The 13,219-nt window shown below is 47.1% G+C and overlaps 1 protein-coding gene across 1 annotated transcript; it reads right to left on the reverse strand.

The window, feature by feature from the left end:
- Positions 1–6,957: 6,957 nt before the first annotated feature.
- Positions 6,958–10,115, reverse strand: LOC123147581 (NAC domain-containing protein 35). Its single transcript, XM_044566846.1, has 3 exons — positions 9,659–10,115; positions 9,176–9,447; positions 6,958–7,808 (listed from the first exon to the last, which is right to left on the reverse strand). Exons 1-3 carry the CDS (start codon positions 9,918–9,920, stop codon positions 7,176–7,178), a joined length of 1,167 nt encoding a protein of 388 aa, XP_044422781.1. The 5' UTR covers positions 9,921–10,115; the 3' UTR covers positions 6,958–7,175.
- Positions 10,116–13,219: the final 3,104 nt, after the last annotated feature.

Below are 13,219 nucleotides of genomic sequence, written 5' to 3' on the forward strand. Positions count from 1 at the left end.
CAAGAAGGGGTTCTTGCCTATGTTACAAGGTGTGAGATTGAGCTCGGCTCAGTCACCGACCACGGCAAAAGATAAAGAAGAGATGAGTGTCATCCCCTATGCTTCAGCCATAGGATCTATTATGTATGCCATGCTGTGTACCAGACCCGATGTAAACCTTGCCGTAAGTTTGGTAGCAAGATACCAAAGTAATCCCGGCAAGGAACACTGGACAGCGGTCAAGAATATCCTGAAGTACCTGAAAAGGACGAAGGACATGTTTCTCGTTTATGGAAGAGACGAAGAGCTCGTCGTAAAGGGTTACGTCGACGCTAGCTTCGACTCAGATCTGGATGACTCTAAGTCACAAACCGGATACGTGTATATGTTGAATGGTGGAGCAGTAAGCTGGTGCAGCTGCAAGCAGAGCGTCGTGGCGGGATCTACGTGTGAAGCGGAGTACATGGCAGCCTCGGAGGCAGCGCATGAAGCGATTTGGGTGAAGGAGTTCATCACCGACCTAGGAGTCATACCCAATGCGTCGGGGCCGATCAAACTCTTCTGTGACAACACTGGAGCTATTGCCCTCGCCAAGGAGCCCAGGTTTCACAAGAAGACCAGGCACATCAAGCGTCGTTTCAACTCCATCCGTGAAAATGTTCAAGATGGAGACATAGAGATTTGCAAAGTGCACACGGATCTGAATGTCGCAGATCCGCTGACTAAACCTCTCTCGCGTGCAAAACATGATCAACACCAGAACTCTATGGGTGTTCGATTCATCACAATGTAACTAGATTGGTGACTCTAGTGCAAGTGGGAGACTGTTGGAAATATGCCCTAGAGGCAATAATAAAAGTATTATTATATTTCAATGTTCATGATAAATGTCTTTTATTCATGCTATAACTGTATTATCCGGAAATCGTAATACACGTGTGAATACTTAGACCACAATATGTCCCTGGTGAGCCTCTAGTTGACTAGCTCGTTGTGATCAACAGATAGTCATGGTTTCCTGACTATGGACATTGGATGTCGTTGATAACGGGATCACATCATTAGGAGAATGATGTGATGGACAAGACCCAATCCTAAGCATAGCATAAAAGATCGTGTAGTTCGTTTTGCTAGAGCTTTGCCAGTGTCAAGTATCTCTTCCTTCGACCATGAGATCGTGTAACTCCCGGATACCGTAAGAGTGCCTTGGGTGTATCAAACGTCACAACGTAACTGGGTGACTATAAAGGTGCATTACAGGTATCTCCGAAAGTATCTGTTGGGTTGACACGGATCGAGACTGGGATTTGTCACTCCGTATGACGGAGAGGTATCTCTGGGCCCACTCGGTAATGCATCATCATAATGAGCTCAATGTGACCAAGGTGTTGGACACGGGATCATGCATTACGGTACGAGTAAAGTGACTTGCCGGTAACGAGACTGAACAAGGTATTGGGATACCGACGATCGAGTCTCGGGCAAGTAACGTACCGATTGACAAAGGGAATTGCATACAGGGTTTGATCGAATCCTCGACATCGTGGTTCATCCGATGACAACATCGAGGAGCATGTGGGAGCCATCATGGGTATCCAGATCCCGCTGTTGGTTATTGACCTGAGAGCGTCTCGGTCATGTCTGCATGTCTCCCGAACCCGTAGGGTCTACACACTTAAGGTTCGGTGACGCTAGGGTTATTAGGAAGACTAGTATGTGACTACCGAATGTTGTTCGGAGTCCCGGATGGGATCCTGGACGTCACGAGGAGCTCCGGAAGGGTCCGGAGGTAAAGATTTATATATGGGAAGTTGTCAAACGGACACCGGGAAGTTTCGGGGTCATACCGGTATTGTACCGGGGCCACCGGAAGAGTTCCGGGGGTCCACCGGGAGGGGCCACCCCTCCCGGGGGGGCCACATGGGCTGCATGGGGCAGGGAGCCAGCCCCTGGTGGGCTGGCCGCACCCCCTCCCTTGGGCCCATGCGCCTAGGGTTGAGGGGGGAACCCTAGAGGGGGCGCCCCCCTTGGCTTGGGGGGCAAGCCACCCTCTCCCCTCTCCCCTAGGCCGCCGCACCCCCCCTAGATGGGTTCTAGGGGGCCGGCCCCCTTCTCCCTTCCCCCTATAAATAGAGGGGTGAGGGGAGGGCAGCCGCACCACCCTCCAAGGCGCAGCCCTCCCCTCCCCAACACCTCTCCTCCTCCGTTGTGTGCTTGGCGAAGCCCTGTCGGAGTACTGCCTCTCCACCACCACCACGCCGTCGTGCTGCCGGTGGAGCTGTCTTCCTCAACCTCTCCTTCCCCTTTGCTGGATCAAGAAGGAGGAGACGTCTCCCGTCCCGTACGTGTGTTGAATGCGGAGGTGCTGTCCGTTCAGCACTTGGTCATCGATGATTCGAATCACGTCGAGTACGACTACATCATCACCTTGCAAGCTTCCGCACGCGATCTACAAGTGGTATGTAGATGCTAACTCTCTCCCTTGACTCGTTGCTTAGATGAACTCATAGATGGATCTTGGTGAAACCGTAGGAAAAATTTTAATTTTCTGCAACGTTCCCCAACAATCGGATCCTAGTGCCTCATGGACGAACTACCAAAGGACCTGAGCCGTTGTGCACAAGAATATGATATGGGCCACAGTCTCAGGGACCCTGCATAAAGGGGAGAGTCCATCACCCAGACCCTGTCGCTTGAGCATCTCGGTCCCCGAAGGGAGGCGATTTCTAAGAAGCTTCCAAACAAAGATCTTTATCTTTAGGGGCATGGGGGCCTACCACAAGTTGGCTAGCCAAGGGATAACGGGGAGGTAGCCTAGAGCCTTGTATGCGGATTTGACGGAAAACTCACCCGAAGGTGAGAGCCGCCATCGTACAGTGTCCGGATAATCTAGCAACACTAGTGGCAGAGCTGCGAACAGTCTAGTCCATTGGGCATGCTCTGCCTGCCCAAACATCCGGTGAAACCAGATATCCCACTATCCCGACCGTGTCATCGTGGAAACTAGGATAGACGAGTCTGTGCAGACAGAGAATAGGGTAGGGAATCCCATCCAAAGGGGCTCGGTACCCATCCATGGGTCTAACTAGAATTGGGTCCCGTCCCCATTACCTATAGTGAAGGAAATCCCAAGGCGGATATCCTCCTTGATCTTTTGGATGGATCGCCAAAACAGGGAACCTCCCGGTCGGGAGCACGCCAGGAGGGGTTTGCCCCTCAGATATTTTGCTTGAATCAGCCGTAGCCACAACCCTCCCTCGCCGCGCATGATCCGGCATACCCATCATAGCATAAGTGCAATGGTCATGTGATGAGAAGACATAATGCCCAGACCACCCTGTTCCTTGGGCCTGCAAATATCTTCCCATTTGACCATGTGACACTTCTGCCGACCGTGTGTTGCCTGCTAGAAGAACCTTGTGAGCTCCTTATCAAAGGAGCCATGAATGCCCGCTGGTAGGATATACATCCCCATCAAGAACATAGGAAGACTCACAAGGTTAGAAGGAACAAGGATTGATTTACTCCCCTTGGACGTAAACCGTCTGCGCCAGGGCTCAGCCCGCGTCGCCACTTGTCCTACTAACGGATTGAAGTCACTCATTAGAATCTTTGAGTCGGCCATCGGCTTTCCCAAGTAAGTGATGGGGAATGCTGCCAGTCTGCAGTTTAAGTTGTCCGCAATTCGTTGCTGCTCGTCTGCCGGGAAGCCTATAATGACGACCTCACTCTTATCAAAGTTGGTCTTAAGTCCCGACATAGCCTCAAAGCATAGGAGCAGGAACTTAAGATTTACTATGTCAAGGGCCGACCCTTCCACCATAATCATGGTGTCGTCCACATATTGGAGGTGGGTGACCCCCTGGATCAGATGGCCAACAACCCCTGATATGTGGCCAGACGTCCTAGCTTTATCCAGGATGCCTGCCAGAGCGTCAACTGTGAGGTTGAAGAGGAGAGGAGAGATCGGGCCGCCTTGCTTCACTCTCGGAGAGGACGTGAAGAAAGGCCCCACCTCGCCGTTGATATTGATCACAGTCCTACCAGATCGGACTAACTGCATGATCCATGAACACCATCTGTCATCAAAGCCCCGACGCTGAAGTACCAACCTCAAGAAGGACCAATCCAGACGATCATAGGCCTTTGGGAAGTCCAACTTGAGGAACACACCCTTATGATCACGCGCCCTGACCTCATGAACAATCTCATGAAGGGCCAGGATCCCATCATGGATCTGCCGCCCTTTCAGAAAAGCCGTCTGTAGGGGGTGGTCCAAGCGCTCTGCTACAGGGGCTAGACGGGTCGTGCACACTTTTGAAAAGATGTGCTCAAGCACATTAGTCATCGTGATAGGTTGAAAGTGGTGGATATCTGTAGCCCCAACTATTTTGGGGATAAGGGTGATGACCCCATAGTTTATATGGGACATGTCAAAGGTTCCAATGTAGAACTCATGGAACATTGGCATGGTCACCGGTTTCAATACATTCCAGAACTTCTGGAAGAAGACCACCGGTCATGCGATGTTCCCTTGTTGAAGGCATCACATGGATTTTTTGAGACTTCTCTTTGGAGCAAAAAGCCATGGTGTGTCCTCATTAGTTTGGTCTAGCTAACGATGACGCCGCTCATGCATCGTTCCCTTCCTAGAGACGTTGTTCTTGGAACCCTAAGTTACCATCATTGAGGTTTGATCCCGACGTTTGCTGAAGTTGCTCCGCTGATCTTTTTGTCTTCCGTAATAATTTGGCTATGTGAAACCTTGTTGTGTTGAGTAGCTCTTGGTGTCTTGGTTGTATTAATATCTTCTTGATATTAATACATTTCCCTTTATCGTAGGAAATGTTCTATCAGGCTCTGGCCATGGCGGTTAGAACGAGATGGACACATGCCTTTTTGAGATCAGATCTATTGCTCTAGACCTTGCTATTACCAGCATTGCTCAGGATTGGAACTTATGAGATCTTTGATCTTGGGCATCTTTGGGCCTGTTTCTTTGATCTGCTATGGAGTCATGGTGGGTGGGAGCTAAAAGAAGGTAGGCAACCTGGAGGCACGAGACCAGAGCACAAATCCATGGCGTTGCATGATTCATTCTACGATGTTTACTTATCCAATTCCCTTATTTGGTAATAAAACCACATGTTTTCTAAGCTTTCCAAATTAGTCAGTAGTTCCATCTCTCAATTTCCATTGGTGTCTCTCATTTGATGTCAAATATCCAAAAAAATTAAGTTATAGAGCAAATTGATTTGGGGCATGCAAATAGTTTCACTTACTTCTCATTCTTTTGCCATGAGTACCCACTCCAACCTCCTTCCCTGAGGTCCCATGCCATGGTTCTTGCTGAATTTCGTGGTGGAGCGCTGAGTTTAATGACTTTTATCTTAATCCTTTTAGTAACCACTTACCATTCTAGGGGGTTGTTCTACCACTCTTGTGCTTTATGTAGTTCGATGATAGTCTTGTTTGATGGTGCAAACACTACCCATAGTGACGTCGGCCTTTTGTTCCTCCGATCCCCACTCTAATCCCAGAAATTTGTTGGAGGCAGCTTATCCCGATGTTCATCCTCGAGCCCGGTGGTGGACGACAACTGTCTCTGGCTAGTGATGGTGAGTGTCTCCTAGATCAGCGATGGTCCATGCAAAGGGATACACCATCAAGCTAGTAGTGGCAACTTATTCAGGCATGCCGCGACAACAAAATGTTTTCCTTGTACACTTGAGTGCTAGGAGCATGGATTTATATGCTATGTATTTTCTTACCTAATTCGCATGTACCTCACTTGTATTTGGGGCCTTCGGGCCTCTAGTTAAGCTTATCTAAATAAGGTTTCTTTGTGCAAAAGAAAAACTACATATATCTATGACCCATCTACTATAATAAGGTTTCTTTGAGCAAATGAGTAGCAATCATGGAGAATAACAAACAAATGCCCTAATTTTCTCTCATGTTTATCTTGATGTTTTCTTGGCAGTCATTTTGCCAATTTAACAAATACATTCCTCGTGCCATTTTGCTCTTGGTCATCTTCTTTGACAACCCAGCGTGGTAACAATGGTTTAGCATCATTCATTTGAAGGGGGGTTGTCCCTTTGACACAATGCATTCAAAAATCATACGCTCCCACCTATTAGTATGGGAATCTCATGAAGCTCAGTCAAGCCTTCTTTGTCCAGCAAGTCTAGGTTTGGTCTTCTTCAATTTTTCAACGGAGGGTTGGAGGGACGTTGCGATGTGGGTGGAGCTAGAGACACTAACTTGCTTGGAACATTTTATCAGGAAACTAGTATATTTTTGTGTTTCTTTTCATTTTCTCAATCTATTTTACTATGTTTATACTCATTCCATAAAGTTAGTTCGTTGGTAAAAAATGATAAAGACACCGAGCGGATATTGCAGTTCCGGCAGCCGCAACCCATATTTATGGGATGGTCTCAATACAAGTCCAGATATATCGAGGTATAGAAAGACATGTTTGGATATTGATGGGAATAAATAGTACTCCTGTTTTCATCCTTATCCAGAACTAACTAAGTAGCAACCCATATCAAGCATACGATCATGTACACACTTTTCATGTAACTAAACTATACATACCGGCATATACAGGGAGTGTCAAATTCGGAAGACCAAGATTATATTGAATTGAAGTCAACAATTTGAGTGATAGGTTCTTCATCAAATGGTAATAGAATAATTGCACGTGCTAGAAACTATGTTATAATTTAAGGTTTACAACTGCTCAACTCGCCAACTACACATTTTAAGGGATTAAAGTAGCACATATATTTATAATATAGCTACGAGCTTAAGATTGTGCAATTCGGTCAACCTAGAAAGAACTACACTTGCCTTAGAGATAGCAAATTGGACACTTTCATGGATGCATCCTGAAAAACTATGTACCCGTCTATCTGTGCATACTTAATTTAAATCATGATTATTACGAAGGGAAATGATTGGATCACATATCTATAATTTTGATTAAACTTTATTCGGAATTGAAATGCAGACAGTGTTACACCAATTAATTGCATGGGACTAGAACCGCCTTAATTTGTTACCTATTCCATTACATATATAGCCTTGTCCTAGCCCGGATAATTGTCTACGTATACATAAGTATACAAATAATGGGAGGCATATATATATGATAAGTGCATTGATCCATTCATGCAACTAAGAAGTTACTTGAAGCTTGTGCAAACCTTTGGAGATTCCAGGAGAGGGTTCCAGTCCCAGATCTTCTCCAAGCTAGGGAAGTTAAGCAATGGGCCTTGCAGTGGCGCCGTGGGCTGGTTAGGGTTTGAAGCTTGGCTGTAGGACCCAATCGCCCGACTCAGCTCGTCGATCGGGATGGTCGCCATTGCCGAGGAATTGCTGTTGAGCAGCGTGGCGTGCGTGGAAGAATGCAGTTGCATTACTGCTGGGTTGTTGTGTCCTTTGAGGTGGTGGTGGTAGAGCGACGTGCCATCCTCCTCTGTCGAGGTCGTGGAGCTCAGCGAGGCTACAGAGGCCGCCGACCGGAACATCGCCGGCGGCGTCGCCCCTGCCGCCGACAGTGATGTCATGGCACTGGCTGCATTTGTTCCTTGGGTCGTGTGCGCGTTGTACGCCTTGAGAGCAGATGATGAGTGGTGACCGCCGCCCTCGACAAACACTGGCGGCTGCTGGCGGTGAGTTGCCACTGACGTCCGGTGCGCTGCTGTACTGTGCCTGGTTGCCGCCGCCCTGGAGGCAGACGACCTTGTTGTTGTGCCGGTGAGGTGGAAGTTGTCGTCAATCCCTGGGCGTTTATAGACCCGGCAGAGCGAAATTTCCTGATATATACATACATGCAAGAGGATGCATGAGTTCGAATATTTACTTTCTAAAAAGATAAAATGGGCAATAAAATAAGAGTACAAGTTAACCAAGATATAATCTTAATTAAGGCAACATATGCATTCTAGATGATTAAACCGTTCAGTGTCACGTGAACTAAAAACAAACTTACTAACTTGCTATACACATTTTGTTTCACAAAACAAAACAAAAGTACTACACATAAGTTCCCAAATTATTAAGCAGCCATCAGAGGTCATATAAGTTTATAGTAGTACAGCAAAATGGCTTTGCATATCGACTGCGAAGAGTTGAAACTGAAGGAGGTGTGTTTTCCTGCTATATATTGATCAAAGGAAATGTGAAGGAGCTGTACGTACTTTTTTGGGTTGGTTACCACATATGCACATCTTAAAACGTTGGAACCTATATATGCCCTATTTTTTTTGCCAACTATGGCTACTAAGAATTGGCAAGAGATTCCTTGAACCAACATTGACAAAATTCTGGCAAGAACGGTGAAAGGAATGTAAGTAGGGTGGGCAAAATCTCATTGCCAAAGTCACAGCCAACCAAATTTAAGCCAAAATATCATACTCATTCAAAAAATCTGTTGCACAAATTTGGGCACTAACTAACTTGTATATATACCGTAAAAATAATTCCGGGTCCAGTGACCGAAATCTCCTAAGTTTGTTGGGCGGGAATACAAGGAAAAGTTGTGGCTAAAAAGAAATTTTGCAAGCACCTAAAACCACAAAGAGCGATTTACACGCGTGCGTGCCTGTATAACTGTTTATAGGTAGAAGCCATGGAGAATTTGAGACCTTGGCTAAATTATTGCTCATGTAATCTTCACTACGTACGCACCTTCTACACCTTTATTTCACCGGACAATACGTGCTGGCCAATAATATTTGCAAACACATGCCGGCAAGTATTCGAAAGCAAGCGCTCTAGTCATGAATCATATCATATCTCAACTCCAACAGTGAACGGAATTATTTCGTGAGGGGACGCATCTTCAGCTGACGAGCTAACACGCACTTTATGCTTTTGCAACAAGATCTCGCGAAGCTTCCAAAAGTTGAGCGCAACCAAATTCATTCGGTTGCTCAGATTACCTATTATCAGCTCAAGGGAGCAACTAATTTTGTTCCGGTCAAGTTAATCAAAGCCAATTTAAGCGGAACAACGCAAAAAACTCAAACCAGATCTTGGCTTTTTGCAGTTAAAAATAAAAGATCTTGGCTTTTTGCAGTTAAAAATAAAACTAAAAGCTAAAGCTTTACATAATCAGCATAAGGATTTGCTAATGGATTACTAGTAGTACCTATACTCAAGAAAAAATTACTAGGGTTACCTTTTGGTACCGTTCGGTTTCACCGTGTGGCAGGCGGTACTCGTTCATGATCCAGCTGCTGCGGAGGCCCTTGGGTGCCTTGCCGACGTAGAAGACGAGCGTCTTCTTGAGGCCGATGGAGCGGTTTCCCTCCACGACTTTCACCATCCTGTCCGCCCCCGTGGCCTTCCAGTACCCCGACGGCGTCACCCTGTTCGGCCGGTCGCCGTTCCGGTACTTGCGGTCCCGAGGCACGTAGAAGAACCACTCCTTGTCCCCGATCGACGCCAGTGCTGCCATGATTTATGCCCGCAATACAATCGACCCGTGCACCCATGGAGATGGGGAGAGGCGGGAAAGGAAAAGGTGAGAATGAAGGTGGAGGTCACATGAAATCAACGAGACGAGTTAATTAAAGGGATCTCGAGTCACATGCATGAAATCATGTACGCGGTGGGAAGCTAGCCATGATTATAATTAGGTGGATTCGTCGTTGGGCAGTACCGGGGAGATCCCATGGGTCGTAGCGGTAGAGGTCGACGGAGGCGATGAGGTCGATGTTGAAGCGCTTGCCGTCCACCTTGCGACGGAGGTAGAACTCGATCAGCTCCTCCTCCGTCGGGTGGAAACGGAACCCGGGCATCACCGTCTCCACGTGCTCGCCGCCGTGCTGCAGCTGCCCGCCGTCCACCTCCCCGTCGTGCTGCTGGTGGTGGTGGTCTGGCACAGATCCCCCCATGGTGGTCGTCGGCCTTGATCGAGTCATCTCGCCTCCCTCCCTATCGAATACCCTGCCTCCGCCGGCGCCCTTTATAGCAGAAGCAAGCTAGGTAGAGGGAGAAGAGGAGGACTGGAGAAGCACTAGTCCTAGCTTGTACAAGGCGCTAGCTACACCACTAGCCCTAGCTACACATACACGGCGCCACACACAGTGACACAGCCAAACAGGACTGGACTGCACAGCGTTGTGGAGAATGAGACTCTGATTGGTGCAAGTGGTACTCATCTAGCTGGTGGTGGTCTTGGAGAGAGAGAGAGAGAGAGAGAGAGAGAAAGAGAGAGAGAGAGAGAGAGAGAGAGAGAGAGAGAGAGTAGTTGAATAAAACTTTTTTGCTTCCAAAAAAGTGTAGTTAAAACTTAGACAGCAGCAGGCTAGAAGAGGACCTGTTGATGTGTACTTGCCGAATTAATGGCTGTTACTTTTAGATAAGTTAGGGATTGGAGAGATAAGAGATACCGATCACCGCTTAATAGTTACTAATTCGTAGTACATGTATCTCTGTACGTCTTGCACTGCAAGCGCCCCAGGTAAAAAGGAGGCTACATTGTACGCACTAGCTCTGCTACAGTTGTCGTACTAGAAGTAACATTAGCTGAGGAGAGTTAGAACACTTGTAAGAAGGGAGGCGACGATGGAGGGGTTGAAGGGGACCTCGCCTCCATGGAAAGCGAGATTAGCGGTGGCACATAAATTGGAGCAGCGACGTGTACTTGTATACTAGCCCTAGCTTGGATCATCGGATATGGAGAGATAAAATCGTTATTTTTCACTGCGTGTATATAGTCAGCCAGCTAAGTCGATATACGTACGGGAATGCTAAAAGTCCGACGTTCGATTTGTAACGGAATCCTATATGTATACCCACGTTCGTGGAGAGGGACGAAAAGTACGGTACATTTCCTCATGCGCCCTCTTATATGCAACAAAACAACCTTTCTCGCTCTCCTTTATATAGGAGTATAAAACAAATCACTATAACCATACGACAAGTTCAAGTGCTGGGAACAACCTCTAGTAAATAAATTTCCAGAGCTTCACTCCTATGCTAGAAATGAATTTGAGACTTTGGAACAAGCTATCAGCTGCCAGGATTTGTCAGTACTTTTCCACACAACCATGTCACAACAGGGCTTACCAGCAGTACAATCTACTCCTTCAGCATCTGCAACATAGACATGCATCCAGCAACCCAGATGAATGGATCATTCTTGGATCTAGCAAAGGATACTCATCCATCAAAATGTACCACCACATGAGAGGACCTAGCATGGTACACCCTATTTTCCAACAGATCTGGAAAACATCTTGCAGGCTGAGGCATAAGATCTTCATCTGGCTACTCCTCCATGACAGGATTAACACAAGAAACCTCCTCAATAGAAAGACCATGCATCTAGATAACTATAATTGTGCTCTCTGCTCTGACAATACTGAGAAAACCCTGCCCCACCTCTTCTGGAACTGCCCATTTGCACTCCAATGTTGGGAGACCATCATTCCTTGTAAACTCAGAGGCATCTCCATTTTTGATGATTTTCAGCTGGCCATAGCACAACTACCACAAGACATTGCATTAGACATTGTTTCTATGGGTTGTTGGAGTATTTGGTCCATTAGGAATGATAAGATCTTTAGAGCAGCAGCACCACACATACAGGGATGGAAGTTTTATCTCCAAGAAGGCCTATGGGCAGCCCAGATCAAAGCAAAGCACTCCAAAGATGATAAGATTAGGTCCTGGATCACACAGAACATTTAAATAGTTTTCATGTTTCATAAGACTGGCGTATGGTGATCCCCTTTTGTAAGAACTTTTTGTTGTACATTTTTTTTAATATAATATACCGGAGAACTATTGTTCTACGGTTTTCTGGTAAAAAGAAAATTCAAGTGCTGGAAAGAAATATAAGTCGGCTAAGACAACAAAACAAACATGTCCAAAAGGAAAAGAAAGGTGATACAAGGCTCGATGGACCTGCCAGAGTACTAGCTAAGCGACGAAGCCAGGCGTCGTTCTACCACACACAGAGTATCAATCCTGCCGCCTAGCGGCTCCTTGTCCCGCTGCCTAGGAAGCATGTGTCAGTGTTGCAAGAACGTTGGAAATTTAAACACAGAGTCAGTGGCACGTCGCAAAAAAACTCTCTCAGCCACCATCTTGTTACACGTCATCTAGAGAGAAAAGCCAATGCCACGAACACTAACCTGAAGAGGCATCTCCTCCTACCAGTACGGTTGGCCTACACTTCTAGAAATTGTCTTATGTCCGGAGCCTGCCATTTAGGCCCCAGAGCCTCTTGGACAAAGCTCCATAGGAAGAGGGAAAGGGGCGGGAAAAGAAAATGTGGATCTCGGACTCGGGGACACCACACAGGGCGCACAACACATCACCAGGGCCATGGTGCTTGGCCACCTCCGTCCCCGAGGGGAGGCGTTCGTGCAAAGTTGCCAAAAGAAGATCTTGATCTTTAGGGGAAGCGGTGCTTTCCATAGTCCATGCTAGAATTAGGGCACGATATGCTGATCCAGCAAAAATGCCCCTCGAAGGCTCTAACAAAGACACCACGTAAGGGGAGTCCACCAGTATGGGCGGAAGGGCCGCTCGCAACGCAACCCAATCTAAGGTTTCCTCCAAGCCAAATGTTTGTCGGGACAGGATGTTCCAAGTCCCATTGCAGGAGGATGAGGCAATGAAAAGCATCGGGAACGAGCATATGAAGAAAAAAATAGGGAATTTGGCACGAAACGGGGCCCTACCAAGCTACAGGTCCAACCAAAAGAGGATCCCATCTCGGTAGTCCCAAGATGAATCTAATGCTTGATCAACTAGGGAGATTTCCAAACTGGGAGCCCTCCCTAATATCGTAAGCCATAAGAGGGCGGCCCTGAAGATACTTAGCTTTAATAAGCTGTAGCTAGACCCTTTAGCAAATAAAAAATTGTAGCTAGAACCCCTCCCCCTCCTCCCTGAGGATCCGCCACACCCATCTCATCATAAGGGCCACATTCATGTGGTGGGATCCAAAATACCTAGACCACCTTGGTCCCTAGAGAAGCAGGTATCCGCACACTTCACCATATGGTGTTTTTGGCGGTCGTTGGCCACCAGAAGAACAATGATAGATCCTTATCGAATGAGCTATGAACATCTTCCGGCGGAATATACAACCTATCATAAACATGGAAGGCCAGATATTAAGAGTCGATGAGCATGAAGTTTCTCCCTTTGAAAGTCAACCCCTCGCACCACAGCTCCGCCCTGGATGCAACCCGCCCCATAAGCG

This window comes from Triticum aestivum, chromosome 7A (genome assembly GCF_018294505.1).
Source record: "Triticum aestivum cultivar Chinese Spring chromosome 7A, IWGSC CS RefSeq v2.1, whole genome shotgun sequence".
In the NCBI taxonomy this organism is placed as follows: domain Eukaryota; kingdom Viridiplantae; phylum Streptophyta; class Magnoliopsida; order Poales; family Poaceae; genus Triticum; species Triticum aestivum.